The sequence below is a fragment of the Salvelinus alpinus genome, chromosome 2 (genome assembly GCF_045679555.1).
Source record: "Salvelinus alpinus chromosome 2, SLU_Salpinus.1, whole genome shotgun sequence".
Classification (NCBI taxonomy): domain Eukaryota; kingdom Metazoa; phylum Chordata; class Actinopteri; order Salmoniformes; family Salmonidae; genus Salvelinus; species Salvelinus alpinus.
This window is the reverse complement of record NC_092087.1, coordinates 68745951-68773655: the sequence shown is the minus strand read 5'-3', so window position 1 is coordinate 68773655 and position 27705 is coordinate 68745951. Positions and strand designations below refer to the sequence as shown.

Below are 27705 nucleotides of genomic sequence, written 5' to 3'. Positions count from 1 at the left end.
ACTATAGTTTTGGCAAGTCGGTTAGAACGTCTAATTTTGTGCATGACACGAATAATTGTTTACAGACAGAATATTTCACTTATAACTCACTGTATCACAATTCCAGTGGGTCAGAAGTTTACATACACTAAGTTGACAGTGCCTTTAAACAGCTTGGAAAATTCCAGAAAATTATGTCATGGCTTTAAAAGCTTCTGATAGGCTAATTGACATAATTTGAGTCAATTGGAGGTGTACCTGTGGATGTATTTCAAGGCCTACCTTCAAACTCAGTGCCTCTTTGCTTGACATCATGGGAAAATCAAAAGAAATCAGCCAAGACCTCAGAAAAATAATTGTAGACCTCCACAAGTTTAGTTCATCCTTGTGAGCAATTTCCAAACGCCTGAAGGTACCAAGTTCATCTGCACAAACAATAGTACGCAAGTATAAACTCCATGGGTGTCACACCCTGGCCTTAGCTATCTTTGTTTTCTTTATTATTTTAGGTAGGTTGTGGGTGATTGTCTATGTCTTTACGTAAGTTGCCTGTGTTCTGCACTTGTCGTATTATAGCTTCACGGTCGTTTGTTGTTTTGTTTAGTTTGTTTTTGTGTTCTTCGTCTTTCTTAAATAAATACATAATGTATTTATATCACGCTGCGCCTTGGTCCTCTCTTTCACCCGAAGACGATCGTGACAGAATCGCCCACCTAAATTGGACCAAGCAGCGTGAAAGAGGGGAACAGCGCTTTGTGGAGGAATGGACCCGGGAAAAGGATGAGTGGAGAACAACCTGGGAAGAGATAGACAGGTGGGCGATCGATCCAGAGAAAGTGCCGGAGCCCGCCTGGGATTCGCTGGAGCAGTGCGAGGAGGGTTACAGGATAATGGAGTTGGAGAAAGGAGCACGACGGCGCGGTAGGAAGCCCTCGAGGAAACGCCAAAAGTTTCTTGGGGAGGGGCACATGGGGAGTGTGGCGAGTTCAGATAGGAGACCTGCGTCAACTTCCCGTGCTTACCGTGAGGAGCCGAAGAAGGAACCAGAGCCAGTCGGGCTGATATTGGAGGTGAGCAATGGGAATGATACAGAGACTGTTAAGGATTTATTGGGGAGTTTGGAGGAGAGTGAGGCACAACATCCACCCGACAGAGCGTGTGCGGGATGTGATGTTACCTGAGTCAGCTCTCCATACTCGTCCTGAGGTGCGTGCTAACCGTCTGGGAATGACAGTACCAATCCCACGAACCAGGCCTCCTGTGCGCCTCCCTAGTCCTGCACCTCCTGTAGCAGCCCCACGTACTAGCTCTCCTGTGGGAGCCCCTCGTACCAGTCCTCCAGTTCCGGCACCACGCACCAAGCCTCCTGTGCGTCTCCAGAGCCCTGTGCGCCCTGTTCCTGCTCCCCGCACTAGCCTTGAGGTGCGTGTCCCCAGCCCGGTACCACCAGTTCCGGCACCACGTACCAGGCCTATAGTGCGCCTCGGCAGTCCAGTACGCCCTGTTTCTCCTCCCCGCACTAGCCCTGAGATGCGTGTCCCCAGCCCGGTACCACCAGTTCCGGCACCACGCACTAGGCCTAATGTGCGTCTCCAGGGTCCAGTATGCCCTGTTCCTCCTCCCCGCACTAGCCTTGATGTGCGTTTCCTTAGTCCGGTACCACCAGTTCCGGCACCACGCACCAGGCCTACTGTGCGCATCAGCCGGCCAGAGTCTGCCGTCTGCCCAGCTCCGTCTGAGCTACCCGTCTGCCCAGCGCCGCCTGCGCTGCCCGTCTGCCAAGCACCATCTGAGCTGTCCGTCTGCCCAACGCCGCCTGCGCTGCCCGTCTGCCCAACGCCGCCTGCACTGCCTGTCTGCCCAGCGCCGCCTGAGCTGCCTGTCTGCCCAGCGCCATCTGAGCTGCCTGCCTGCCCAGCGCCATCTGAGCTGCCTGCCTGCCCAGCGCCATCTGAGCCGTCCGCCAGACAGGAGCCGCCAGAGCCGCCCGCCAGACAGGAGCCGCCCGCCCGCCTGCCCAACGCCGCCTGCACTGCCCGTCTGCCCAGCGCCGCCTGAGCTGCCTGTCTGCCCAGCGCCATCTGAGCTGCCTGCCTGCCCAGCGCCATCTGAGCTGCCTGCCTGCCCAGCGCCATCTGAGCCGTCCGCCAGACAGGAGCCGCCAGAGCCGCCCGCCAGACAGGAGCCGCCGTGAGAAGGCCCACCCGGAACCTCCCCTTCTGTGTCAGGTTTTTCGGCCGGAGTCCGCACCTTTGGGGGGGGGTACTGTCACACCCTGGCCTTAGTTATCTTTGTTTTCTTTATTATTTTAGTTAGGTCAGGGTGTGACATGGGGGATGTATGTGTTTTTGTATTGTCTAGGGTTTTTTGTATGTTTATGGGGCAGTGTTCAGTCTAGGTGTTTGTATGTCTATGGTTGCCTAGATTGGTTCTCAATTAGACAACTGTCTATCGTTGTCTCTGATTGGGAGCCATATTTAGGCAGCCATAGTCATTAGGTAGGTTGTGGGTGATTGTCTATGTCTTTACGTAAGTTGCCTTAGTGTTCTTCGTCTTTCTTAAATAAATACATCATGTATTTATATCACGCTGCGCCTTGGTCCTCTTTTTCACCCGAATACGATCGTGACAATGGGACCACGCACCTGTCATACCACTACGGAAGGAGACGCGTTCTGTCTCCTAGAGATGAACGTACTTTGGTGCGAAACGTGCAAATCAATCCCAGAACAACAGCAAAGGATCTTGTGAAGATGCTGGAGGAAACAGGAACAGAAGTATCTATATCCACAGTCCTATATCGACATAACCTGAAAGACCGCTCAGCAAGGAAGAAGTCACTGCTCCAAAACCGCCATAAAAGAGCCAGACTACGTTTTGCAACTGCATATGGGGACAAAGATCGCACTTTTTGGAGAAATGTCCTCTTGTCTGATGAAACAAAAATAGAACTGTTTGGCCATAATGACCATCGTTATGTTTGGAGGAAAAAGGGGGAGGCTCTCAAGCCGAAGAACACCATCCCAACCGTGAAGCACGGGGGTGGCAGCATCATGTTGTGGGGGTGCTTTGTTGCAGGAGGGACTGGTGCACTTCACAAAATAGATGGCATCATGAGGTAGGAAAAGTATGTGGATATATTGAAGCAACATGTCAAGACATCAGTCAGGAAGTTAAAGCTTGGTCGCAAATGTGTCTTCCAAATGAACAATGATCCCAAGCATACTTCCAAAGTTGTGGCAAAATGGCTTAAGAACAACAAAGTCAAGGGATTGGAGTGGCCATGAGAAAGCCCTGACCTCAATCAATCAATCCCATAGAACATTTGTTGGCAGAACTGAAAAAGCTTTTGCGAGCAAGGAGGCCTACAAACCTGACTCAGTTACATCAACTCTGTCAGGAGGAGTGGGCCAAAATTCACCCAAATGATTGTGGGAAGCTTGTGTAAGGCTACCCGAAACGTTTGACCCAAGTTAAACAATTTAAAGGCAATGCTACCAAAAACAAATTGAGTGTATGTAAACTTCTGACTCACTGGGAATGTAATGAAAGAAATAAAAGCTGAAATAAATAAATCTCTCTACTATTATTATGACATTTCACATTCTTAAAATAAAGTGGTGATCCTAAATGACCTAAAACAGGGAATTTTTTTACTTGGATTAAATGTCAGGAATTGTGAAAAACTGAGTTTAAATGTATTTGGCTAAGGTGTATGTAAACTTCCGACTTTGTTAGGGGTCTGTACGGGAGGCGAAGTCAGGTGCAGGAGAGTGTAGTAAACAGGTGCACTTTAATTCCGGTCCAAAAACGACAGCACATAAAAACATAAACGTGCCAAAAACACGGAACATAACAAAAGTATGGCACCTGACAATATCCACATAACAATCAACAATTACACACAAAGACATGGAGGGGAACAGAGCACTAAATACATGCAGTGTGATTATGGAATGAAAACCAGGTGTGTATGGAACAAGACAAAACAAATGGACATATGAGAAATGGAGCGGCGATGGCTAGAAAGCCGGTGACGTCAATCGCCGAACGTCGCCCGATCAAGGAGAGGAGCCGACTTTGGCGGAAGTCGCGACAGACTTCAATTGTATTACTAAAAAATATTGTTGTAAGTAGAGTTGCTCATATACTATAAATGTATACATATTTTCTAAATACACATTTATCTTGATGACATTATTACGAGTTAGCAAGGCCATTCTGGGATGAACCAGGCAGTGTTTCCCTGCGGACTCAGAGATGGCATGATAAGTAGAGGTAATAAATAGCCCAATCCAGGCGTGAACAGCCTTTTCTCTCTCTCTCCCCTTTCTCTCTCTCACTCTCTCCGGCCCCGTGGCCAAAAAGGCATCTGCTGCTCATGCTGATGTCATCTGGAGATAATAACCAGGCCCAGCGTGGCACCAGACCACAGCCAGCGCTACGCCTCCCTCCTCTCTGCCGTGCATCGGCTTACTGGGAAAAGATCTGGCAACCTGAGGCTGAGGAGGATAGCAACTCATGCACTACTGCAGTCAGCCCCATAGACGCAGGGTTGGGGAGCAGTGAGGGACCGTAATAAGGGGTTACTGGGATCTGGCAACCTTCGGATGGAGAGTTTCAAGGATCTGGCAACCTCGGAGGTCTGCGGTAGAGATTGCACCCCCTGCAGGAAGTCCCATAGCCGAAGGGTGTTGGGAACCCAGCGAGGGGGATCTGCAGCGCACTGCTGGAATCTGGCAACTCGAAGCTATGGTGAAATACAAGTGCAACAACTCAACAGTCACCACACTGCTGTATAAATACTCAAATAACCGGAGAACCTTGTTTCCAGTGTGTGTGGGAGGTATTTGGTTGGCATTGCTAATCGAGGCTAACAATTTTACTCCCCTTATCCTAGTCCTAGAAGGCTCCATCCAGCCCCACTACCACCTGCCTTACCACAGCTTTTCTCCCACAACCCACCAGGGACTCCAACCCCCAACCCTCCAAACCCCCCAACACATTACCACAGAGTGGCCACTCTCACCCTAATCCCCCTCCCCTGCCTCCTCCTCAGTGGTGTGTAGGAAATCTATTCTGTGTCTCAAATGGTACCCTATTCCCTGTTTAATGTTCTATGGGCCCTGGTCAAAGCTAGTGCACTGTATAGGGAGTAGGGTGCCATTTGGGACCCAGTCAATGTGTTCACTTTCCTAGAGTGGTTAAGAGCACCAGCAACATGGAATTGGAAGGTAACTAACTCGACACTCCTGCCATTTCCTAAAGGGTTTCTAAAATGGGTGTGAGTGGGAGAATTGAGTTACTTTGGGTGGGTAAGATGGTTCAGGCCTGGTCTCTCCGCCCACCTGCACTGCGGACCATTACAATGGCTATTAAAGCTCCTGCTAGCACGTGTCAATCTCTCCATTTGGACTCAGAGTGGGAGGACTATTAAATGACTGGATGGGCTGCTTCCTACTTCTCTTTCTGTCTGTCTCCTCTCTCTCTCTCTCTCTCTCTCTCAGTAACTGTCTGCTGTCTGCGAGCATCAACTCCTCGGCTGACACCGATGCCTGCCTGCCTGCCTCTCTCTCGCTCTCCATCTCCGTGGAGGAGAGGAAAGAAGGCAGCAGGGTAGACAGAGAAATCAAATTGTCTTCCATCTAATTCCCTCTGACATCCAATTCAGACTGCTGGAGAAGGGGGTGGGCTGTGGTGGTAACCTGAGGAGGAGGGATGTGTGTGTGTCTGGGTGTGTCTGTGAGTGCGTGTGCCTATGTGTGTGCGTGTGTGTGTGTGTGTGTGTGTGTGTGTGTGTGTGTGTGTGTGTGTGTGTGTGTGTGTGTGTGTGTGTGTGTGTGTGTGTGTGTGTGTGTGTGTGTGTGTGTGTGTGTGTGTGTGTGTGTGTGTGTGTGTGTGTGTGTGTGGTGGGAGGGAGGTCAGTTAGCTGTGGGCAGATATTCAGAATCCCCCCTTGCTCCGTGTCAGATGGAGCACAGATCAACCAAGGGATGAAGGCTCCCCTCAAGTCAACACGTGCACACACACACACACACACACACACACACACACACACACACACACACACACACACACACACACACACACACACACACACACACACACACACACACACACACACACACACACACACACACACACACACACACACACACACACACACACACACACACACACACTTCTTCAAGGATAGGCTGACCAATACTCTTTCTTTCAAAATAACGTTTTCTTTCATGTAACAACCACGCATGAAACAAATACCACTGAAAGCAATTTAAGGAGGCAATTTAGACTCATTTGAATAATCTACATACATTTACATCAATTGCAATCAATTGCATAACCAAATATCCCAAACACTGTGACCGACCTAAGTAATAGACACCAAAAGAAGCAGTATCAAGAGACCGAAGCTCATCGCTATCCAGGGATTGCTTGAGAGGAAATTATGTCATAATTAAAAGGTATTGGTATTTTCTCTCAGGGTCTCAGCAGTGCTCAGCAGGTCAGCTAATACATGGTCATCGTAGAGCCACAAGGACCGTGCTGGTCAGAGTATCTATCTCCATGGTGACTGGGACCTGTCCACTCATATACCATTTTCGCTCTAACGTGCCGACCCCGACCACAGACTGCTGGCGCTGGGATAGTATGCTCACCCTGTACCAGCATACTTCCAACAGCTTTACAGGGCGGCAGGTAGCCTAGTGCTGAGGGTATTGGGATAGCAACCGAAAGGTCGCTAGTTTGAATCCCCAAGGTGAACGATCCATCGGTGCCCTTGAGCAAGGCACTTAACCTTAATTGCTCCAGGGTCTCCCGTTAATAATGGCTGACCCTGGCTGTGACCCCACTCTCCCAGGGTGTCTCAGGGAGAGTGGGATAAACACATTTCCAATTCACATTTGTATTCATACACAATTGTACATGTGTGAAATAGGACAAATATAAACAGCCACTAAAGTGGATGAGTAACCAGGCAAGACCAGTTCAGCTTGGCTCAGCAGTGAGAAAAGGATAATAGTGAGACTGACTGCCTGGGCCTTACTAGTCCACCTGGCGAACTCTGCAGACCAAGCTGGTTCGCTCTGCTGACCAACTACTTCTCTTTGTCATCCGTCTGTTTCTGTTATCACAACGCCCTTTAGTCCTCCTACACAGCCTATGGAAGCCCCTAAATCCCCCTTTCTTTCTCTTTCTCATTATTTCTGTCTCTCTCTCTACCCCATTCTATCTATCCCTCCTCTTTCTCTTCCCCAATTGCGCTCTTTCTGTTACTTCACTCCGCTCTCTTTCAGTCTCTCTCTCTCTTTCAGTCTCTCTCTCTCTCTCTATCTCTCTCCCTCCCTCTCTGTGTGTTGGCTGACTGCTCTGTGGATGGCCGCTCCGTCCCGTGAGTTCTCTGACCCTGACTCTCCTCGACCCCTCACACAATGGTGCTTCACACACTGCCACCGGCCTCACTGCACCCTCGGTATTCACTTGGAGAAACACAGGGAGAGGGTGAGATACAGAGAGAGAGGGAGGGACAGAGAAACAGAGGGTGAGAGAGGTAGAGGGAGAGACAGAAAGAGAGAGACTGTACTATTTATTGTAACCTACTACAGGTGTGCACAGTGAACCAAAAGTGTGCCCCATGGAAATCGGTGGCTACAAATGATAAGATCTTGCTGGAGCAGTGCAATGGTCTGAGCTGTAATGGATTTTAAAAATCACCACCAATTCTATTTCTAACTGTGTGTACAGAAAATATTGATGGGGCAGAACATGAGGGCTAGCTCCATGCTGGTTTTTGTGTGTGTGTGTGTGTGTGTGTGTGTGTGTGTGTGTGTGTGTGTGTGTGTGTGTGTGTGTGTGTGTGTGTGTGTGTGTGTGTGTGTGTGTGTGTGTGTGTGTGTGTGTGAGTGAGAGAGAGAGAGAGAGAGAGAGAGAGAGAGAATAAATGTGTGTATGACATATTTCTGGACAGATTCACACGAGGGAGCTGCCACTCCTCGGTCACTTGCTTCACACCATGCCAGGTCAGCAGTGGGTCAGCACTAAGCAAGGAAGAGAGAACGAGAAACAGAGAGAGACAGAAAGAGAGAAGCAGAGAGAGCGAGAGAGAGAAGTAGAGAGAGAGCGAGAGAGAAGCAGAGAGAGAGAGAGAGAAGCAGAGAGAGAGAGAGAGAGAGAGAGAGAGAGAGAGAGAGAGAGAGAGAGAGCGAAAGATCAAGCATTAATTTCTTGTACAGCACATAGCAGCAGGAGCCATGGCACAGTACCAAAGGAAACGAAAGGCAAGAGTTGAAATGAGAGAGTGTTTGTTTTCGATGCGTTTCGGTTTGTAATGACTGAAGTGAAGAGCACATTTTAAAGTTTGAGTTCAGAGTTATGAGTGGGCTGTTGTTTTCAATTAGAGCCACGGTTTCCCTCCCTTGTTCAAAAATATGCAATGCTTGGCTGTGAAACTACTTACTTTGATAGACTGCACTGCTAAATGAGAGGAAACCAGTATAGAAAAGGCACATGAGGCACGGGGGAGCGTGCAGACACACTGAAATAAATCTGGAGTGATTGCAAGTGACATGCCTGCAGCTCCGACATCCAAACTCGATCAATTAAACATCAAATCCTGATCCTCCACCATAGTTTTCCCTGCCAAACCCGTTCTTCATCGCTTTAATCTTCAATGCTGAAACCCAGCCCAGTTCCCAAGCTAGCGTGGAGACAGAAAACAATCAAAGCATGTTAAAGTAGCCCTATGGTGCAGGGGTGTTGGGGGGGAAGACAGTATGTGTGTGTGTCTGTGTGTGAGGCATGGTGTGTGTATGTGTATGTGTGAGCGAGGGAGACAGTGTGTGTGTGAGAGGCGTGGGGGATAGGGTGTGTGGGCTGTGGCCAAACCCCTCCTCCTCCTCTCCCCTCCATAGCAGGGTCTTGGCTGCGTTCACAGTGCAGGCATGTCACTGTCTTTAACAAACTCTGACATCACACAAATCACTGGAGTGGTTTCTCGGCAACCGGAGGGGATTTTGGACCCCGGTGGAGCCAAAACCGTCTTCCAGTGGGGAATTTGATTCAGTGGAAGTCTTCACAGATAAACAGCCAAGTCAATAACCACCACAAGAGCTAAAGGAGGACGTTGATTCAGTCTTCTGTTTTCCTGCCAGTAGACGGATATCAGAGAAGTCAACTCTGACATACGGCCAGAGAAACGACTGCCCAGTCTGCCACATGCACGTCAGATAGGAAAGACGTGCTGTTTTCACATTGTGCTGAAATCCCCAAATCTATTTCCCACTCACTCTTAATCTTCCTTCTTCCCTCTCTCACCATCTTTTTTTCTCTTTCAACCACTCCCACAAACTGTTATTAATTTCTTTCTGTCTCCCCCGTGTGGCCGTTGACATTTATAGGCAGGAATGCAGTCAATGCACCCGAAACCCAAACCAACATTTGACAGTTGAGTTTTAATTTGAGGCAAAATTTGAAAGTGGTGAAAACTCATAATTCCCAACTCCAAAGTTAAGAGTATGATGTCATATCACATGTTTATATTGTGAGAAACGCCATAAAATGTGAGTGATACACCAGAGGTTGTGGTCATGAGGTCTGTTAATTGTAAAATACTTTAATTGACTATTTTATATCATTATAAAGTCATTTAGCACACATCTAATATATTTTGGTAGAAAAATGAATTTCCAATTTTATGCTGCAGGTGTCAGAGCTTAATTTGAGAGTTTTCTACAGCAGGAAAATTATCCTGCAGCGAAATGATTATTATGTGGATAATAATTTATGTACATTTTTGTAGGGGTTTCTACATTTTTCGTAAGGGAAGAACAAGTCTGACATTTCTTACTGGAGATTACAAACTTTTTAAACCTCAAATACAAGTTTTACATTTCCTGCATTGCATGATGGTTCTCCTGCAACAGGGTGATCTAATTAAGATCCTACACACTCTCCCACCTTGAGAGAAAGAGTGAACGGTAGGCCTCAAAGGCTGCATTTAGACAGGCAGCCCAGTTCGGATCATTTTTCACTAACTGGTCTTTTGGCCAATCACATCAGATCTTTCAGCATCAGATTTTTTTCATAGCTGATCTGATTGGTCAAAAGACCAATTAGTGAAAAAAAAGATCAGAATTTGGCTGCCTGTCTAAATGCAGCCAAAGGTCTGTAAAAATATAACTTGTTCCATTCTGTTTCATCATTGCTCTATAGATATTTTGGCAAATCAAAGACACCCCAAATAAAACCTATTAGGAAGTATTTGCATTGCAAATACTACTGTAGACACTTTATTCAGCCAAACTCAAAGTATGTCGATACAAATCTTGCTATGAACGTCCATGTTGTTGGTGTCTATTGCTATGACCTAGTTTAAAATAACGGTACAGTAATTTTCTTGTTAACTTACCTGTGTTTTCAGACACGGGTTGTAACGTTGTCAACAATTCCTAAAGACGCTAATTATCTACGCTCCTACGTTACGCGTAATTGTTGATTTACATAAGCGTTGGATAAGTAATAGGCTATAACATTATTTACAAAATACAGTATGTTAGACAAATTGGGGAGAAACATAAATGTTGCGGGTTGCCTACGTTCACCTTTTAATCTTGCCCCCTCTGCTGGTTACATTGGAGCATCAACCGTTAAAATGTACCTGCATACACACACACTTCAAGCTTAAATGCTAATTAAGTGTTAACAAAATTAATGGCATTTGGAAGAAACCAAACCATATATTCTTCTTGAGGACTTTGCTTTGACATAAATGTGCAAATACGAAAGGAATATGATAAAATGTATTTAGTTACAAAATAATTACATATTTTATAGTAGTATTTCCTTTCAGTGTCCAAAAGATTGTCATGCACCTGTAAACACATTTTGCAACAATCGGATTGCAAGACAAACACATCTTAAAAATATTTAATTACACAAAATAAAAAAAGTATTTCCTTATCTCTAATCCACCAGCATCTGTTAATTCCCATAGCCTACATCTACGATGACAATTATCATAGACATTCGTACCAGAAATGATGGCACAGCTGACATAACACATGTATATACATCTCATAACACAATAAGCAGGTTTTAGACAGCTGGCTCAGGGACAGTGCCTAATACTGCACCTGGTGGTTATTTAGGAGGGCAGGGAAAGATCATAAAGAGAGGATGTAGGTGGAAGAGAGAGGGAGGGGTTGGACATAAATCCGTTGCACAGGAAGTTGAGCTTTGTTCTCATTCCTAGAGTGAGTGACTAAGGGTCAATGATACCTGAGCTCTGTGTACAGTCATCTTATATATCGTAAAATACGAGTTATCATATCATGTAATATCAGTTACTTTTTTTGTCACCCTTTAAAAAAAGTGGTATTCAAAACATTTCTGAGGACCCCATTTGTCCTTCAAATCTGTAAATCAAATAACCGTCAATTTATTAAATCTCTTTATCAAAACGAAAATAAATCAATAAATACATTTACTCAATGACATTTTTCAAATGATCTTTCTCAAAAACCTTTGTATATTGTCGAATAAAATAATCTGTACTCTTCATTTTTATATTTTATTCTACATTTTATTTTGGCGACTGTAGTTCCCCCGCGACCCCAATAGGGGTCCTGAACCCAGACTTTGAATACCACTGCTTTAAAAACAAGTTCCAACCTAAATCCATATAATGCCTAATATCATTAGACTTTAACCCTACTTTGAGTTGCACACTTCAGAATAGGTCATTAAATCCCTCATTGTATGGAAACTTTAAAACTGTCTGACAGTTAGTCAACATAGTCTGACTAGAATTCCTACATTACATTTATGGTGTGACTTGGGTACGACTATGGTTTCACAGGTTTGTTGAAATCCTGTATATAATACAATACACAGTATATAACACTATCATATCTTTATGATAAAGATAATTGAAAAACTATTCCCAAAAACAATACAAGTAAATATAGGTTGGATAAAACAAGAACTTAATGAAGTTAAACCAAAGTGCTGGTACATCTCATCATGCTACCTTCATACTCATACTACTACCTTGATTACAGAATTCATATGTATAGGTAGCTATCATAGGTACACATGCATACACAATCCATTTCCCTTGTCCCATAATGCTCAGGTATGTAATGCCTATTGGAACTCTTCTCCGTTTTATCCATTTACAAATATTCCAAATAACTTATTTTACAAATATGGAATTCAAAGACATCCAATTTGGCCACGAGTACCTCATCAACAAACTTCACATTGATGCTTCTGATGCCTTAAAATCACCACAAATCAGGCTCCACCCACACAATCTTCTTCTGCTCCTCCAAGATGATGGAGTGCAGGGTGGTGAGCAGGGTGGTTTTGTCATCCCACGAGTCAGGGCTGACGATGCGGTAGAGGCAGGGCAGCTTGTCCAGCAGGGACTCCTCGCTGCGAGAACACTCCAGCAGCTGCTCCTCGGACCAGCCCTGACTCTGCACCTTAGACCTGGGCGAGAGGGGGAGGAGGCAGGGGGGGGGGGGGGGGAACAAGAGCGATGAATGAATAGAGCGATAGAGAGAGAGCGAAGATAAAGACAAATAGGGTAGAAGGTCGAGATGGAGGGAGAGAGAACAAGAGAAATAAACACAAAGACACACCATGTAGGAGGGGCAATGGAACAATATTGCTACCATTCATATTTCGTATCAAAAGTCACACAGTGGCCTACTTGAGTTTGCGTGCTGCTCTGGACTTGGACTGGGCGATGAAGATGATGATGGGGAAGATCTCTGCCCTGTGGAGGCGGCGTACACAGTCCAGACCTAGAGGCAGCACACAGTGGGTACCCTGAGAGTAGAGACAGGAGAGGAGTTTCGGTACGGTCAATACTGCAGCTGCAAAGATTCTTCTGGAACACAGGGTACATCAAATAACAGGACCACTGAAAATAAGGGAGGTATTATCGGTACTTTTTGTGACGTTTGTGGAAAACGGTTCAAGTAAGTCATAAACCATCCTTTTTTTCTTCTAATATCAGTATGTCAAATACGGTGTTGTCATTTCGACTATCCCACCTGCTTCATGACCCTCTCAACACTCTGCAGGGTGTAACACCGCTGACCCCCCTGTTCACACTCCTCCAGCACCTCAGACCTCTGCAGCCTGGCAGCGTGCTCGCTGGAACTCAATAACTCTGGGGATAGGGGGAGGGAGGGAGGGAGAGAGAGGGGGAGAGATGGGTATAGGATAAGGTGAGACAGCAGGTGTGAGGAAAACAAACATTTGCATCTTCATTAACATCACCTTCCGCTACAGTGCAAATATTAGATCATCTCATTGGAATTCCGCTCTGGGCATCGGGCAGGTGATGGATGAAAGAAAGAAAAGAGAGAGGAGAGAGAACATCAGAAAAAGACAAAAAGAGAGCTCCTCCCTAACCTGGCTCACACAACTGAAAGCCCTGCCACTTGGCCAGCTTCTGATTCAGGACACGGCCGAGGATTGTGGGTAGCAGGAGGACCGGACGACAGACGGGTGGGTAGTGGGCCGTGACCAGGGTGTAGGGCATGAGGGACAAACAGCCTCTGGGCGCAGAGGCATCCCCTAGAGCAGAGGACAATATTAGGACACACCGGGTTCAGGTCAATAACCAAGGCGACATTATTACAGGTATATGAGCTGTGACGATACCAGTAACACAATACTTGCCGCGATACCCGTATCGTCCCAGCCCTAATAGGTATGGTAATATCATAGGGCTGGAGTTAATCCAACCTGCTTTAGCAATGTTTATCCACAGTTTAGCAAACATGGTTTGATGCAGGACTTCAATGGGTGCCATGTTGACATTTCAATGGAGTGTTTGGCTCCAACATTGAGGATAGTCTTATGATATGGCCTCTATGGTTCTGGCTCTGTTATGTTTTGTATATTCTTGTGTACAAAAATGACTTCCTATCCAGCTTTGACTGTATCTGATATATACCTGGCCCAGTGCTCTTGTCCTTGCTGTCTTCTACACAGACCCACAGAGGATTCCTCCCCTGTCTCCCCGTACTGACGATCCTCACAGTCTTCTGCTTGTCCCGGGCCTGAGGACTCAGCCAACAACGTGTTAACCCGAACGTTTGACAGCGGTTCGGAGGGATATTCACATGACCACAACATTTTCTTCATGAATATTCGGTTAACACATTCTAGTCAAAAACAAACATTTTTGGAACACGTTCGCGGGAAAGGAGTGTCACTTGACTGTAACTCAGAACCATAAAGCAAGTTGGATTCTGGTCAGAGTAGTTCTGCAAACTATGAAACTAGTGAATGATGTTACCTTTCTAAGTGCCATGGGTTGAATGCTCATGTCCTCAATAGCTCTGATCAGCAGGCGTTGGGCTCTGCAATGACAATGAACACATCTTCACAAATATAATCTATACAGTATGTCATTTATGTATTGGCCAATTCAAATCCTACAGTAATTCTGATCAGTATGTCATTTATGTATTGGCCAATTCAAATCCTACAGTAATTCTTATCAATACGTCATTGTATCAAACATAGATTAGATGTAGTAGATGTTAGTTCTCCAAGGGGGAAAGATATAGCCTAGTCCCAGATCTGTCTGTACTATAGTGCTCATAGGAGTTGGTAAGAATGCACAAACAGATCTGGAACCAGGCTGGGCTAGAAATATTCCATGTCAACAATCCAATCCCCCACGGTGGGTACTGGGCCTACTACCTGTAGTAGTTGGGCAAGTTGCCCGTCTTGAGGTCCAGCAGTTGGCAAGGGTGGACGTGGCTGGCCCTCCAGGAGCGGTCAGCGCCCGCTGGGAGGGTGCATGTGACGTGGAGGATGTCGTTACAGGAAACGTTCAGAGTGTCCTGCGAGCCCCCGGGTAACGACATGTTGACGCGCACGTAGAAGGAGTCACCTGACATGGCCTCGCCACTCTGCAGCAGGAGCTTCTCATAGGCTGAGAGAGAGAGAAAAGGGGAGGAACCATAGAGGATTATGACTGTGACAGATTTGGGTCACGGCACCAATGTTACAGGTGTGATATATACACACGCACGACCAACCAACATGAATGCAGAAACATTAAAATAGCATATTTATGAAGTATCAAGTGGAAGCATAACTTCACCTGTTTCATGTGATTATTCTTAGTGATACACATTACACAGAGAACGGGACTTATGCAACGCTATCGTAGCATGCCAATAGCTTTCCAGTGAGTAAAAAAGAGAGTACTCTTTGTTGTTGTTAGCCAGGTGCTGAAATGGACTACTTTGAAGTTGTCATGGGTTAAGTGTCCCCAGCATGTCACTCTGTTTTTCACCCCTATGTTGCGATGTTACCTCAAAACAAACAGTCAACCTAAATACCTATGAAACACGAAACGGATAACCCTCGACTTTCAACCTAAATCATGAGAATGAGGCACTTCTGTGACGAGATCCAGAGACACACACTAGTCAAACAACATTTTTTCTAATCAGCTAAGAACACATTTTTCTCTCTCTAGTGCCTGATCTGGGCGATTTGACACTCCATTAAAGTCACGTTAACATTTTGAAGAACCTCCTTGCTTATACAATTCTGTCACATCAGAAGGATAACGTCAAGCAAGGGAGAAAGAAAGGATGCATTTTACAAGTATTTGCACTGGGCAGGGTATTTGAATGTGATGACGTATAAATTATTTGAACCAGACTGTATTTGAACGTAATGATAACATATTCATATAATTTTAACAGGGCCAGGGTCTCACCATCTTGGTTGGGCCTCAGGGAGAGGTGGCAGAAGCCTTGGACCTGCCCCAGAGCCCACATGGCTTCTTCCAGGGTGGAGTCCTCCAGAACCATCCTTAGAGCCTCCTGAGCCTGCTCATACTTCACCTGGAACCCAGTAGCACAAACACCCATTAGAATTATAGTGCATTCACAGAAACTATAAAGAAGAGCGGAGAGTTATGACACAAAATGGCTGCCATGAATCGATCTGTCAGGTGCGTGCTAGATAGGAGACTGGAGTTGTGGAGACACAGATACAAACACACACACACACCTCCAGTATTTGTGCCCCCGAACTAATGCCCACTGTGTTGGCGGCGGAGCCCTCAGTGACCTGGTGGACGAACACGCCCGTCTTGTTACCCCCCACCACCTGCAGCTGGCTCAGCAGCGCCTCCCCCTGGAAGGAGATGGTCAGGACTCGGCCCGTGATGCGCATGGCCCGGGGCCGGGAGCGCAGCAGGAACGGGGGTGCTGATGCCCTGAAGAGACATGGGTTGAGATGGAGAGGAGCTGAGCGTATTTCATTGTCACATTAATCTATCCTGGACAGACTACGGAAAGTTCATAAACAATCGAGCATCTGACCAAAATGCGTCTGATTTTAGTTTCGTGTTAACCAAGATGATTATTAAATGCATACGATGTACGTAAGGTACTTTGAGTTTGGTAATGGCGCCCTATAGGAGCAAATCATTTTCATGTGTCATCATCATAATACCATCTTCTTGCAATATATAGGCTAAATGGCTTTCTTCCTCTGTACTTATGCTTGCTTCAGCCTTTCCTCCACTCATCAGCAACAATTCAAGGTAGGGAATGTGAGTGAGCACATCCCATAGATTTCAGTACTATCAAGGTAAATTCAAGTTCCTCACCCATCACTGTTGTTGCTTTGGCAGGAAGGTGTGGGTGACATAACAGATTGCTCAACCTCATTGCCTGTAAATCGAATAAAACAAAAGAGACTGTTCAAGAATGTGTACACAGAGAGAACGCCCGACAGTTAATGTGTTACCTAGCCTACCAGGCCAGGATCCAAACTTCACCCAAGGCTAATTTCGGCTCGGTAAGTGGCCAACAAAAACATATCCATTTGTTTTCAGGAAGTCTCATCTGGGTGTTCCCCTCAAAGACAAACACGCACGCACACGCTTATACCCGTGTATGTAAGCACACAAATGCACACACACAAACACACTTGAAAGTGCACACGCACACACACACAGAAGCTGTTAAGTCCCAGTAAGGTGAGAGGTTGTTAAAGGTTAGAGTTCATTCAGTTACGTACCACCGGGGATGAACACAAAGTCATTGTCAAGTAAGACGTCACATTCAGCCGTCTCCGAGCTAGGGACAAGAAGAGGGAATAACACTTGTTTCCAAAAATGCGGTGTTCTTATTTTCTCTCTCTCTCTCGAACCTCTCGAACCTCTCCTTCCCTCCCTCTCTAGGTATCATGTATGCTGCGACATATAAACTGGTTGGGTGAGTTGGACTGCAGAAATCCAGAATTGCCATCATGGCACTTGGACAGACTGTCTTCACTGTAAACACAAAACTACGACAACAAACACGAACACGGGCAGCCGTTCATCTGTGAAAACAACCTATAATTAGTTCCAAAAATAACACCTGAATCCTCGATCAAATATGACCACAAAGGGTGCGTTTCCAATGGCATCCTAATCCCTATACAGTGCACTACTTTTGACCAGGACCCATTTGGCTCTGGTCAAAACTACTGTACTATATAGGGAATAGAATGCCATTTGGGACACAGACAGAGACCCCACATAGTTTATAGGAAGATCAAATCTACCTTTTATAATGAAATGATCTCATCTTACTAGAACAGAAAGAAGGGCTAAGGACGCTGGGGGGGAAAAAGCCTTGAAATTAAGCTCTTCCCGGCAACACAGAGTAAACACATGGCCTTCCTGGTCAAAAAGCGGACTTTGGACATCACTCAGAATATAGAAGGAAGCATGCCAACTGTACTAGTGTGTAAGTGTCCAACTGGTTCTGAATGAGGAGTCAGACTGTGTCTTAAACATATACAGAGTCTAAAACACACACACCTTACCTGTCTCGATTGTACCATAGGGTCTTTTCTTGTCTCCGCAGTGAGTCTGGGCATGGAGGCTCCACGTTTTGGGACGGGACACTACTTGGAGTGATATCGTTACTCTACACACAGACAAACACAATTACCAGAAGTCAAGTTTATGATGCAAATCATTAAAGACAAATCAGCTGTCTGATTTGTCTTTAATGATCAGCTGACATGACTGATTTAAATCCTGCATGCAAATCCTGTGTCCTGCATGCACACACACCTTCATGGAATCGGGGCAAATTGCATGCATGCGGCGGAGGCGGGGACGAGGTGAGGGGCTGGAGGGGAGGCTGTCACTGCTGGAGCCCTGGCTCTCCCAGCTAAACTTCCATTCCTGGAGACAGACACGTTAGTCGTTAGTATCTCATTTAGAATCTGCTCTGTATGTTAATGTGTGTATACAATGTGGATTTGTGTGTGCGTATGTATACAGTGTGTGCGCTGCGCAGCGTGTCCTTCTCAGCCAGGCTCCTGGATATCTGGGCCTGGGCCTTGCCCCTGGACAGGCACGCCTGGAGGGATGGACAGACAGACAGATAGGGCGGCAATAAGACAGACATGCATACAATGAGTGTTCAAAACATTAAGGACACCTTCCTGATATTGAGTTGCAACCCCCCAGCAGTGTTGCAGTTCTTGACACAAACCTTTGCTCCTGGCACCTACTACCATACTCTGTTCAAAGGCACTGAAATCTTTTGTCTTTCCCATTCACCCTCCGAATGGCACACACACGCATGTCTCCGTTGTCTCAAGGCGTCAAAAACCTTCTTTAAATCCACTTTAATCAGTGTAGATGAAGGGGAGGAGACCGGTTAACAAGTGACCTCAACAAGGGATAGCTTTTAAATGGATTCACTTGCTCAGTGTATGTCATGGAAAGAGCAGGTGTTCCTAATGTTTTGTACGCTCAGTGTATGTGGAGTGACAAGCAAAGACAGACATGCAGGCAGGTCAGTATGCAAATAGGTGGATATAGGCAGACAGACTGACAGGCAGGCGGACACACAGACAGGTATGGCATTCCAATAATTGATTTCAGGATGAGTAATGATGCCATAAGGTAATAGCTCCTCACGTAGTCTCTCTCTGCCTGTAGCTCCCTCAGTTGGCTCTGTTTGACAGTACCCTTCTGCTTGTACATCTCACAGTCCAGAGACAACTTCTGAACCTGCAGCGCCAGACACTCCTTATGTTCCACCATCTAAGAGCAAACACACCCACGCAGTGTTTAGAGTTTGGACACTCTAAAATGTACTGTGCAACACAAAGCATATTGCCATTCCGCAGATATTTGCTGTTGAATAAAATGACCAACTCAAAAGGGTCGTTCACAATCTCCTGGACACACACACCTCCCGCCTCTCGCGGGTCAGCTGCTCATTCTCCTCTCTGTAGCACCTGAGCTGCTCAGCAAGCTCCATATGGCCATCCCTCGCCTCAACCAGGTTTTGGGCCAGGATATCATCACGCGCCTGGAGAGAGAGAGGGAGGTGTAGGGATACAGAGAATGGGGGATAGAACATTTGAGAAAAACAAAGGGTAGAGGGATAGTGAGAGAAACAGAAAGACAAGAGGAAGTGATAATTGTCAGAACCACAGTGTGTCTGAGAAATTCTAGTTTCTTTGTACAAGTCTGAGCTTGTCCTCACTCACCGGGGTGAATTTCTCGGCCACCAGTAGCTGCCTGCGCAGAGCGCTAATCTCGTCCTGCAGTTGTTGCGTCTCGCTGGGGTTGGGGCACTTGGGCAAGCGCTGCCTCTCAATGTCCGTCTCTGTCTGGGCTTTGCGCAGCTCAAACTGAAGCTGATATACCTGCCCATCATAGAAAAACAGAAGACTACTGTCACAAATACTGTGACCGCAGTATTTGACCACAGTTGCTTCAACATGTTTTCTGTTGTCCCTTGTTGTTTCTTACAGTGAATGAAATGTATCTCTTAAAGATGGAATCCGCAGTAGGGGAAACAGCGCCACTGTCCGCCCCATGGCTGTTGTTATTGTTTTGTTGACGAAACAGAGCTGGGGAGCATCGTGTAATAAATTTTTAAAAAGTGTGGTACATATGCAATGATGTCAGAGGGGGGGAAAAACGTTGTTTGTTGTTTGCAGTAACTTCTTTGTTGTTGTAATATCGCAAACGGACGTGGCTCTTTCACCATTAAGGATTCCAGCTTTTTGAATTGAATGTATTTTGAGTAACAGACAAATACAACAAAATGTACAATGTGGACAGGGATGCCGAAGGAGCTTTAACACGTTTCTACACCAAAATAATGCTGTTATTAATTCAATCAACTTTACCATACTTTTGGTCAACCCTGTAAATACCGTAATTTATCACTTCATGTAACGCAGTGCAGTCATCACCACTACGTAATATCACAGGGCTAACCCTTTTACCCTGACCTGCAGTTTGAGGTCGCTACAGTGGATGTTGGCGGCCGACCTCTCCTCGATGGCGGCCGTGTACCGCGCATACAGGCCACACTTCTCGTCCTTCAGCTTCAAGATGTCGTGGTGCGCGGCAGCCAAGTGCTTCCTCATGCGGCCGTGGTCGGCCTTAAGACGGCGAGACTCCTCCTGCCGCTCCAGAGTCTGACCTAGCTGCGCCTCCAGGGAGGTGCAACGTGACCCCAGCTGACTGGCCTCCTGCCGAGCTTCCTTCAGCTCCTTCTGCATCCCTGTCAAGGCTTTGACCAGGTACTCCGTCAAGTCCGAGTACTTAATCAGGCCTGGGAGGAAATCAGATTAGGATGGACACACTACAGCCTTCTGCTAACCCAGGACAACTGATTGGACTATGTATAATTTCCCACCAAATATGATTTACTCCAATGGGGATTATATGAATACTTTAAATTTAGAATACGGTTTACTGATGAATAGAATGAACACATTGTACTGGTTTTCAAGCAGACAGGACAAATTAAAAAAGAGCCATCATTCTTCACACAAGGTAACCCGCCCCTCTCCTTAACACATGGCCTAAATGAGCCATATGGGAAACAGGTCATGTGTTGCGTGCTACTCACCACTGAAGCCAGAGGGCTCGGTGCTGGGCTTGCGGCCTGTGACCTGGGTGTAGAGGGCGGGGTAGTGGATCATCAGGCTCTCCAGCAGGGCCATTGCACCGTTCCTCCCCTGGATACGCAGCAGGTCCAGCATGTGACCTAAAGAAGACAAAGGGTTAAATAGGACAAAGTGCACAACATAAATCAAACACGAAGATGGACTGTTTTATGGACTTATTCATAAAAATTGACTGTTGTATTTCCTTATTAATTTAGTAGTTTTATAGGGGACAGACAATATTAAAATATGGACATGTTGAGTTATAAACATTTATGAATCGCATAACTAATTTTCATTACCAGTTATAAGACATGCTCAAGTGCGTAGATATACACTGAGTGTACAAAACATTAGGAACACCTAATATTGAGTTGTACCCTCTTTTTGTCTTCTAGAGTCCATGCCCTGACAAATTGAGGTGTCAAAAGCGTTCGACAGGGATGCTGGCCCATGTTGACTCCAATGCTTCCCACAGTTGTGTCAAGTTGGCTGGATGTCATTTGGGTGGTGGACCATTCTTGATACACACAGGGAACTGTTGAACGTGAAAAACCCAGCGGGGTGCAGTTCTTAACACAAACCAGTGCACCTGTTTGTACCAAATCTGTTGTCTTGCCCAGTCACCCTCTGAAAGGTACATATAGTAGAGGTCGACCGATTAATCGGAATGGCCGATTAATTAGGGCCGATTTCAAGTTTTCATAATAATCGGAAATCGGTATTCTTTGATTTTTTTTACACCTTTATTTAACTAGGCAAGTCAGTTAAGAACATATTCTTATTTTCAATGACGGCCTAGGAACGGTGGGTTAACTGCCTTGTTCAGGGGCAGAACGACAGATTTTTACCTTGTCAGCTCAGGAATTCAATCTTGCAAACTTACGGTTAACTAGTCCAACGCTCTAACCACCTGCCTCACGAGGAGCCCGCCTGTTACACGAATGCAGTAAGAAGCCAAGGTCAGTTGCTAGCTAGCATTAAACTTATCTTATAAAAAACAATCAATCAATCAATCATAATCACTAGTTACACCTACACATGGTTGATGATATTACTAGTTTATCTAGTGTGTCCTGCGTTGCATATAATCGATGCAGTGCGCATTTGCGAAAAAGGACTGTCGTTGCTCCAACGTGTACCTAACCATAAACATCAATGCCTTTCTTAAAATCAATACACAGAAGTATATATTTTTAAACCTGCATATTTAGCTAAAAGAAATCCAGGTTAGCAAAAAAGTATTTAGTCAGCCACCAATTGTGCAAGTTCTCCCACTTAAAAAGATGAGAGAGGCCTGTAATTTTCATCATAGGTACACTTCAACTATGAGAGACAAAATGAGAAAAAAAATCCAGAAAATCACATTGCAGGATTTTTTATGAATTTATTTGCAAATTATGGTGGAAAATAAGTATTTGGTCACCTACAAACAAGCAAGATTTCTGGCTCTCACAGACCTGTAACTTCTTCTTTAAGAGGCTCCTCTGTCCTCCACTCGTTACCTGTATTAATGGCACCTGTTTGAACTTGTTATCAGTATAAAAGACACCTGTCCACAACCTCAAACAGTCACACTCCAAACTCCACTATGGCCAAGACCAAAGAGCTGTCAAAGGACACCAGAAACAAAATTGTAGACCTGCACCAGGCTAGGAAGACTGAATCTGCAACAGGTAAGCAGCTTGGTTTGAAGAAATCAACTGTGGGAGCAATTATTAGGAAATGGAAGACATACAAGACCACTGATAATCTCCCTCGATCTGGGGCTCCAGGCAAGATCTCACCCCGTGGGGTCAAAATGATCACAAGAACGGTGAGCGAAAATCCCAGAACCACATGGGGGGACCTAGTGAATGACCTGCAGAGAGCTGGGACCAACGTAACAAAGCCTACCATCAGTAACACACTACGCCGCCAGGGACTCAAATCCTGCAGTGCCAGACGTGTCCCCCTGCTTAAGCCAGTACATGTCCAGGCCCGTCTGAAGTTTGCTAGAGAGCATTTGGATGATCCAGAAGAAGATTGGGAGAATGTCATATGGTCAGATGAAACCAAAATATAACTTTTTGGTAAAAACGAAACTCGTCGTGTTTGGAGGACAAAGAATGCTGAGTTGCATCCAAAGAACACCATACCTACTGTGAAGCATGGGGGTGGAAACATCATGCTTTGGGGCTGTTTTTCTGCAAAGGGACCAGGACGACTGATCCGTGTAAAGGACAGAATGAATGGGGCCATGTATCGTGAGATTTTGAGTGAAAACCTCCTTCCATCAGCAAGGGCATTGAAGATGAAACGTGGCTGGGTCTTTCAGCATGACAATGATCCCAAACACACCGCCCGGGCAACGAAGGAGTGGCTTCGTAAGAAGCATTTCAAGGTCCTGGAGTGGCCTAGCCAGTCTCCAGATCTCAACCCCATAGAACATCTTTGGAGGGAGTTGAAAGTCCGTGTTGCCCAGCAACAGCCCCAAAACATCACTGCTCTAGAGGAGATCTGCATGGAGGAATGGGACAAAATACCAGCAACAGTGTGTGAAAACCTTGTGAAGACTTACAGAAAACATTTGACCTCTGTCATTGCCAACAAAGGGTATATAACAAAGTATTGAGATAAACTTTTGTTATTGACCAAATACTTATTTTCCACCATCATTTGCAAATAAATTCATTAAAAATCCTACAATGTGATTTTCTGGATTTTTTTTCTCATTTTGTCTGTCATAGTTGAAGTGTACCTATGATGAAAATTACAGGCCTCTCTCATCTTTTTAAGTGGGAGAACTTGCACAATTGGTGGCTGACTAAATACTTTTTTGCCCCACTGTATTAAGTTAAAATAAGTGTTCATTCAGTATTGTTGTAATTGTCATTATTACAAATAAATAAAAAATCGGCCGATTAATCGGTATCGGCTATCGGTATCCAATAATCGGTATCGTCGTTGAAAAATCCTAATCGGTCGACCTCTAACATATACACAATCCGTTTAAACGTTATTGGAGTTTTTTCCTTGTAGGGTGGCCAGAGTTAGGATGACTAAATCAATGGAGGCCAGAAAAAAAGTGGTCAAAAATCTGGAAAATTGCATCATGTCAGCTAAACTGGATTCTGTGCAAGAATTAAGGGTACTGGCTACCTGACAGGTTCACTCGTCACCTTTCTCCTTAAATCTGCAGCAAATAAAACAATAGATAAGATGGATATCGATTTTGAGACATGACATGTACTATAGTATTTTTGTATACACTTTTCATATTAATTCGAAATTACTGTCCTTTCACGAAGATTTAAAAAAAAAAACATGCGTATCCTTGTGAAATGTCAACGGAACACTGAGCGTATACAAAGACTTTTATTTTCAAATCCTTTTACATTTAATTCAGCTTGTTGTTATGCTAATTGTACTTTTTCCGACCCGCGGAAACAACTTTGAAGATGACGACCGCAAAATGTAAAATCAACAAAGGTTGTTACAAACCTGCACCGCTATGTCAACAGAGCTCGGTGCTTACTAACGGATGTATTAGGTTACGAAATCCAACTAAAAAAAAATTATGCTAATGACATGTTAGAGAAAGAATAATTCAGAACATAAATAATCATATTTGTCTTGGTAAAATGTATTTTATAACATAAGGAAGTAAAATTTCCTCACCAAAGCTGGGCATAGTAGGTGGACACCCTATACAGTGGCCTTGTGGTTAAAGTGTCCACCTTGAGATTGCAAGGTTGGATGGTCGGTTCCTGATCGATTCATACCAAAGACTACAAATGGGACCTGATGCCTCTCTGCTTGGGACTCAGCATTAAGGAGATGGATTGCTGGTAAGGCCCTGTGCCACTAGTGTCCTGCCCAGGGGGTGTACTTGTACATCAGGCTCCCTCATGCTACAGAAACAGGACATAGGCTCCTGCCCATACGGGCCGTTCTGGCTCTACTTACACCTCCAAAGAAATGTATCAACAAAACCAAGTGAAAAAAAAATCAACACTGATAGAATGGAATAGAATTAAACAGAATAGAAAAAAAAACACAGAAAGCATACAACAGAAGAAAATCTAAAGTAATACAATAGGAAATCATAGAAACGAATAGAATAGAAGTCTTACTGGTCCTCATGGAGCTGTTGTTGAGCTTGAGGCAGGAGAGGATCTCATCTTCATCCATCTCTGTGAGGACCCTGGCCTGGCGAAGGTAGGGGATCAACATACATGGTTTCACACCCAGGGAGATACGATGACGGTTGTCGTTGATCAGCTCCCACACATCTTCCTCACCCATCTCCTTAAGGTCGGGGGGCCCCTCCGGAACACATTCCGCTGCCATGGTGAGTGCCGGCGTGTGTGTGAGGCGACACACTTCGAGTGAGTGTCGCAGGCAGACGCAGTCACTGAAGACACACACACTTAATCACACACACCTAGTATTATCACTGTCCGATATGCTGGGGAAAAAAGCTAACTGTCAGAGACACAGGGACTCCACGCCCGGCTGGTGTAGGCGTCAATGCATGCTAGGGTGTGTGTGGGAGATAACCTGAAAGACAAGAAACATACACCCCAGTGAATCAGTGCCCACGCCGAGCCCATGCATGCACACAATAACCTGAAGATGTGTACACTTCACAGTAAACATCATATTGTGCCTTGCCTCCTGTGCTTCACTGATGTAGACCTATTGTACCTTTTGTTTGCACTACATGGCACTGATTCAATATCGGCAGCTACAACGCAAAGCTACTTGCCTTCCTCCATGCTCTTTATTACTGAAGACATATTTGTTGAATGGGGCCACGTCACATGAATGAATGAATACTTCTGTATCTTTATGATTCACAACCACTGTCATAAAGTTACAGAATTAACCTCACATTCATTCATTCATTCTTTAATTCATGCCAATTTCTATAGCTCCCGCCTTGGGCCGCCAGTCTCATTTTGTAAATGCCGGATCTCTAGCAAGACGCATAGTTCACCCAAGTTTCGTCAAATAGTATCTTCTTCAGTGCCGTGAGATATTGCGTGTGACTAAACAAACTGACAAGATTTCATCTTGGGGGACAACATCAACAATAGATCAAGAGAGGGGATATTCACTGGAAATGTACCACCTGTATACATGTTTGGTATTGTGTTGTTACCATATGTGACTGTTATTACCACATGTAGCCTAGTAAACTAACACTATGCCAAAGTTTGTCTATAATAACAAAACACTAGATACAAAGGGTAGGCTACATCTTATTTGACTTTGGCCTGTACACGATAGCATGTATTCAAGTTGGCTACAAAACTGGCAAATGCATGGAGGAAATACTGAGAAACAGGAATACACAGAGATATTATTGAATAACCATGAGGGATTTCAGGAATTGAGTACAATTCACACGCATATATTTAAAGCAAAATACACACAGGCCTACTTAAAGCGTAAAATGACATCTCATAATATGTACAAAACCATTTACCATTTCTTTGGAGTTGCAGGTGTAGCCTATGTATAATCACCATGACTACCCAACTCGTGCGAGCAGCGCTCCTCCCGCCAATGACAGCGCATGGGCGAGGAGGACAACTAAACCGACTAATCGTACAAAATTACTAACCAACCAATCAAAAAATAACTAATTTGGATTATTACTGATGGACTATAGCCTAAAAAATAAACAAACAAAAAACATGAAGCTTGTTCCTAGGGCCATTGGGTTATTCATTATTCCTTTGGAAAGTGAATATAAAAACGCTGTGGTTGGAACTTACACTACTGCTCGTCGATCATCTCATTCCGAAATCATGGGCATTAATATTGAGTTGGTCACCCCTTTACTGCTATAACAGCCTCCACTCTTCTGGGAAGGCTTTCCACTAGATGTTGGAACATTGCTGCAGGGACTTGCTTCCATTCAGCTACAAAAGCAATAGTGAGGTGGAGCACTGATGTTATTCAATTAGGCCTGGGTACATCCCAACGGTGTTCGATGGGGTTGAGGTCAGGGCTATGTGCAGGCCAGTCAAGTTTTTCCACATCGATCTCGACAAACCATTTCTGTATGGACCTCGCTTTGTGCACGTGGACATTGTCATGCTGAAACAGGAAAGGGCCTTCCCCAAACTGTTGCCACAAAGTTGGAAGCACAGAATCGTTTAGAATGTCATTGTATGCTGTAGCGTTAAGATTTCCCTTCACTGGAACTAAGGGGCCTAGCCCCGAACCATGAAAAACTGCTGCTCGGCCAAGGAAACCCATTTCATGAAGCTTCCTGATGTTGTTTCCAGAGGCAGTTTGGAACTTGGTAGTGACTGTTGTGTAACGGATCTGAAATGGCTAGCTAGTTAGCGGGTACGCGCTACTAGCATTTCAATCAGTTACGTCACTTGCTCTGAGACTTAAGTAGGGTTTCCCCTTGCTCTGCAAGGGCCGCGGCCTTTGTGGCGCGATGGGTAACGATGCTTCGTGGGCGACCGTTGTTGATGTGTGCAGAGGGTCCCTGGTTCGCGCCCGTGTCGGGGCGAGGGGACGGTCTAAAGTTATACTGTTACATTGATGCTGTTGACCCGGATCACTGGTTGCTGCGGAAAAGGAGGAGGTTGAAAGGGGGGTGAGTGTAACGGATCTGAAATGGCTAGCTAGTTAGCGGGTACGCGCTACTAGCATTTCAATCAGTTACGTCACTTGCTCTGAGACTTAAGTAGGGTTTCCCCTTGCTCTGCAAGGGCCGCGGCCTTTGTGGCGCGATGGGTAACG

General features: G+C 45.4%; 1 protein-coding gene across 1 annotated transcript; it reads right to left on the bottom strand.

Annotated features, from left to right (window-relative positions):
* Positions 1-10228: 10228 nt before the first annotated feature.
* On the bottom strand, positions 10229-26012 carry LOC139567530 (caspase recruitment domain-containing protein 14-like). Its single transcript, XM_071388862.1, has 20 exons — positions 25071-26012; positions 20919-21056; positions 20293-20618; positions 19540-19698; positions 19239-19358; positions 18962-19087; positions 18315-18395; positions 18104-18217; positions 17851-17954; positions 17056-17114; positions 16643-16706; positions 16039-16246; positions 15743-15869; positions 14710-14944; positions 14300-14363; positions 13955-14060; positions 13408-13572; positions 13044-13162; positions 12698-12816; positions 10229-12474 (listed from the first exon to the last, which is right to left on the bottom strand). The coding sequence occupies exons 1-20, from the start codon at positions 25285-25287 to the stop codon at positions 12267-12269; spliced, it is 2859 nt and encodes a 952-aa protein (XP_071244963.1). The 5' UTR covers positions 25288-26012; the 3' UTR covers positions 10229-12266.
* Between the last annotated feature and the right edge of the window lie 1693 nt (positions 26013-27705).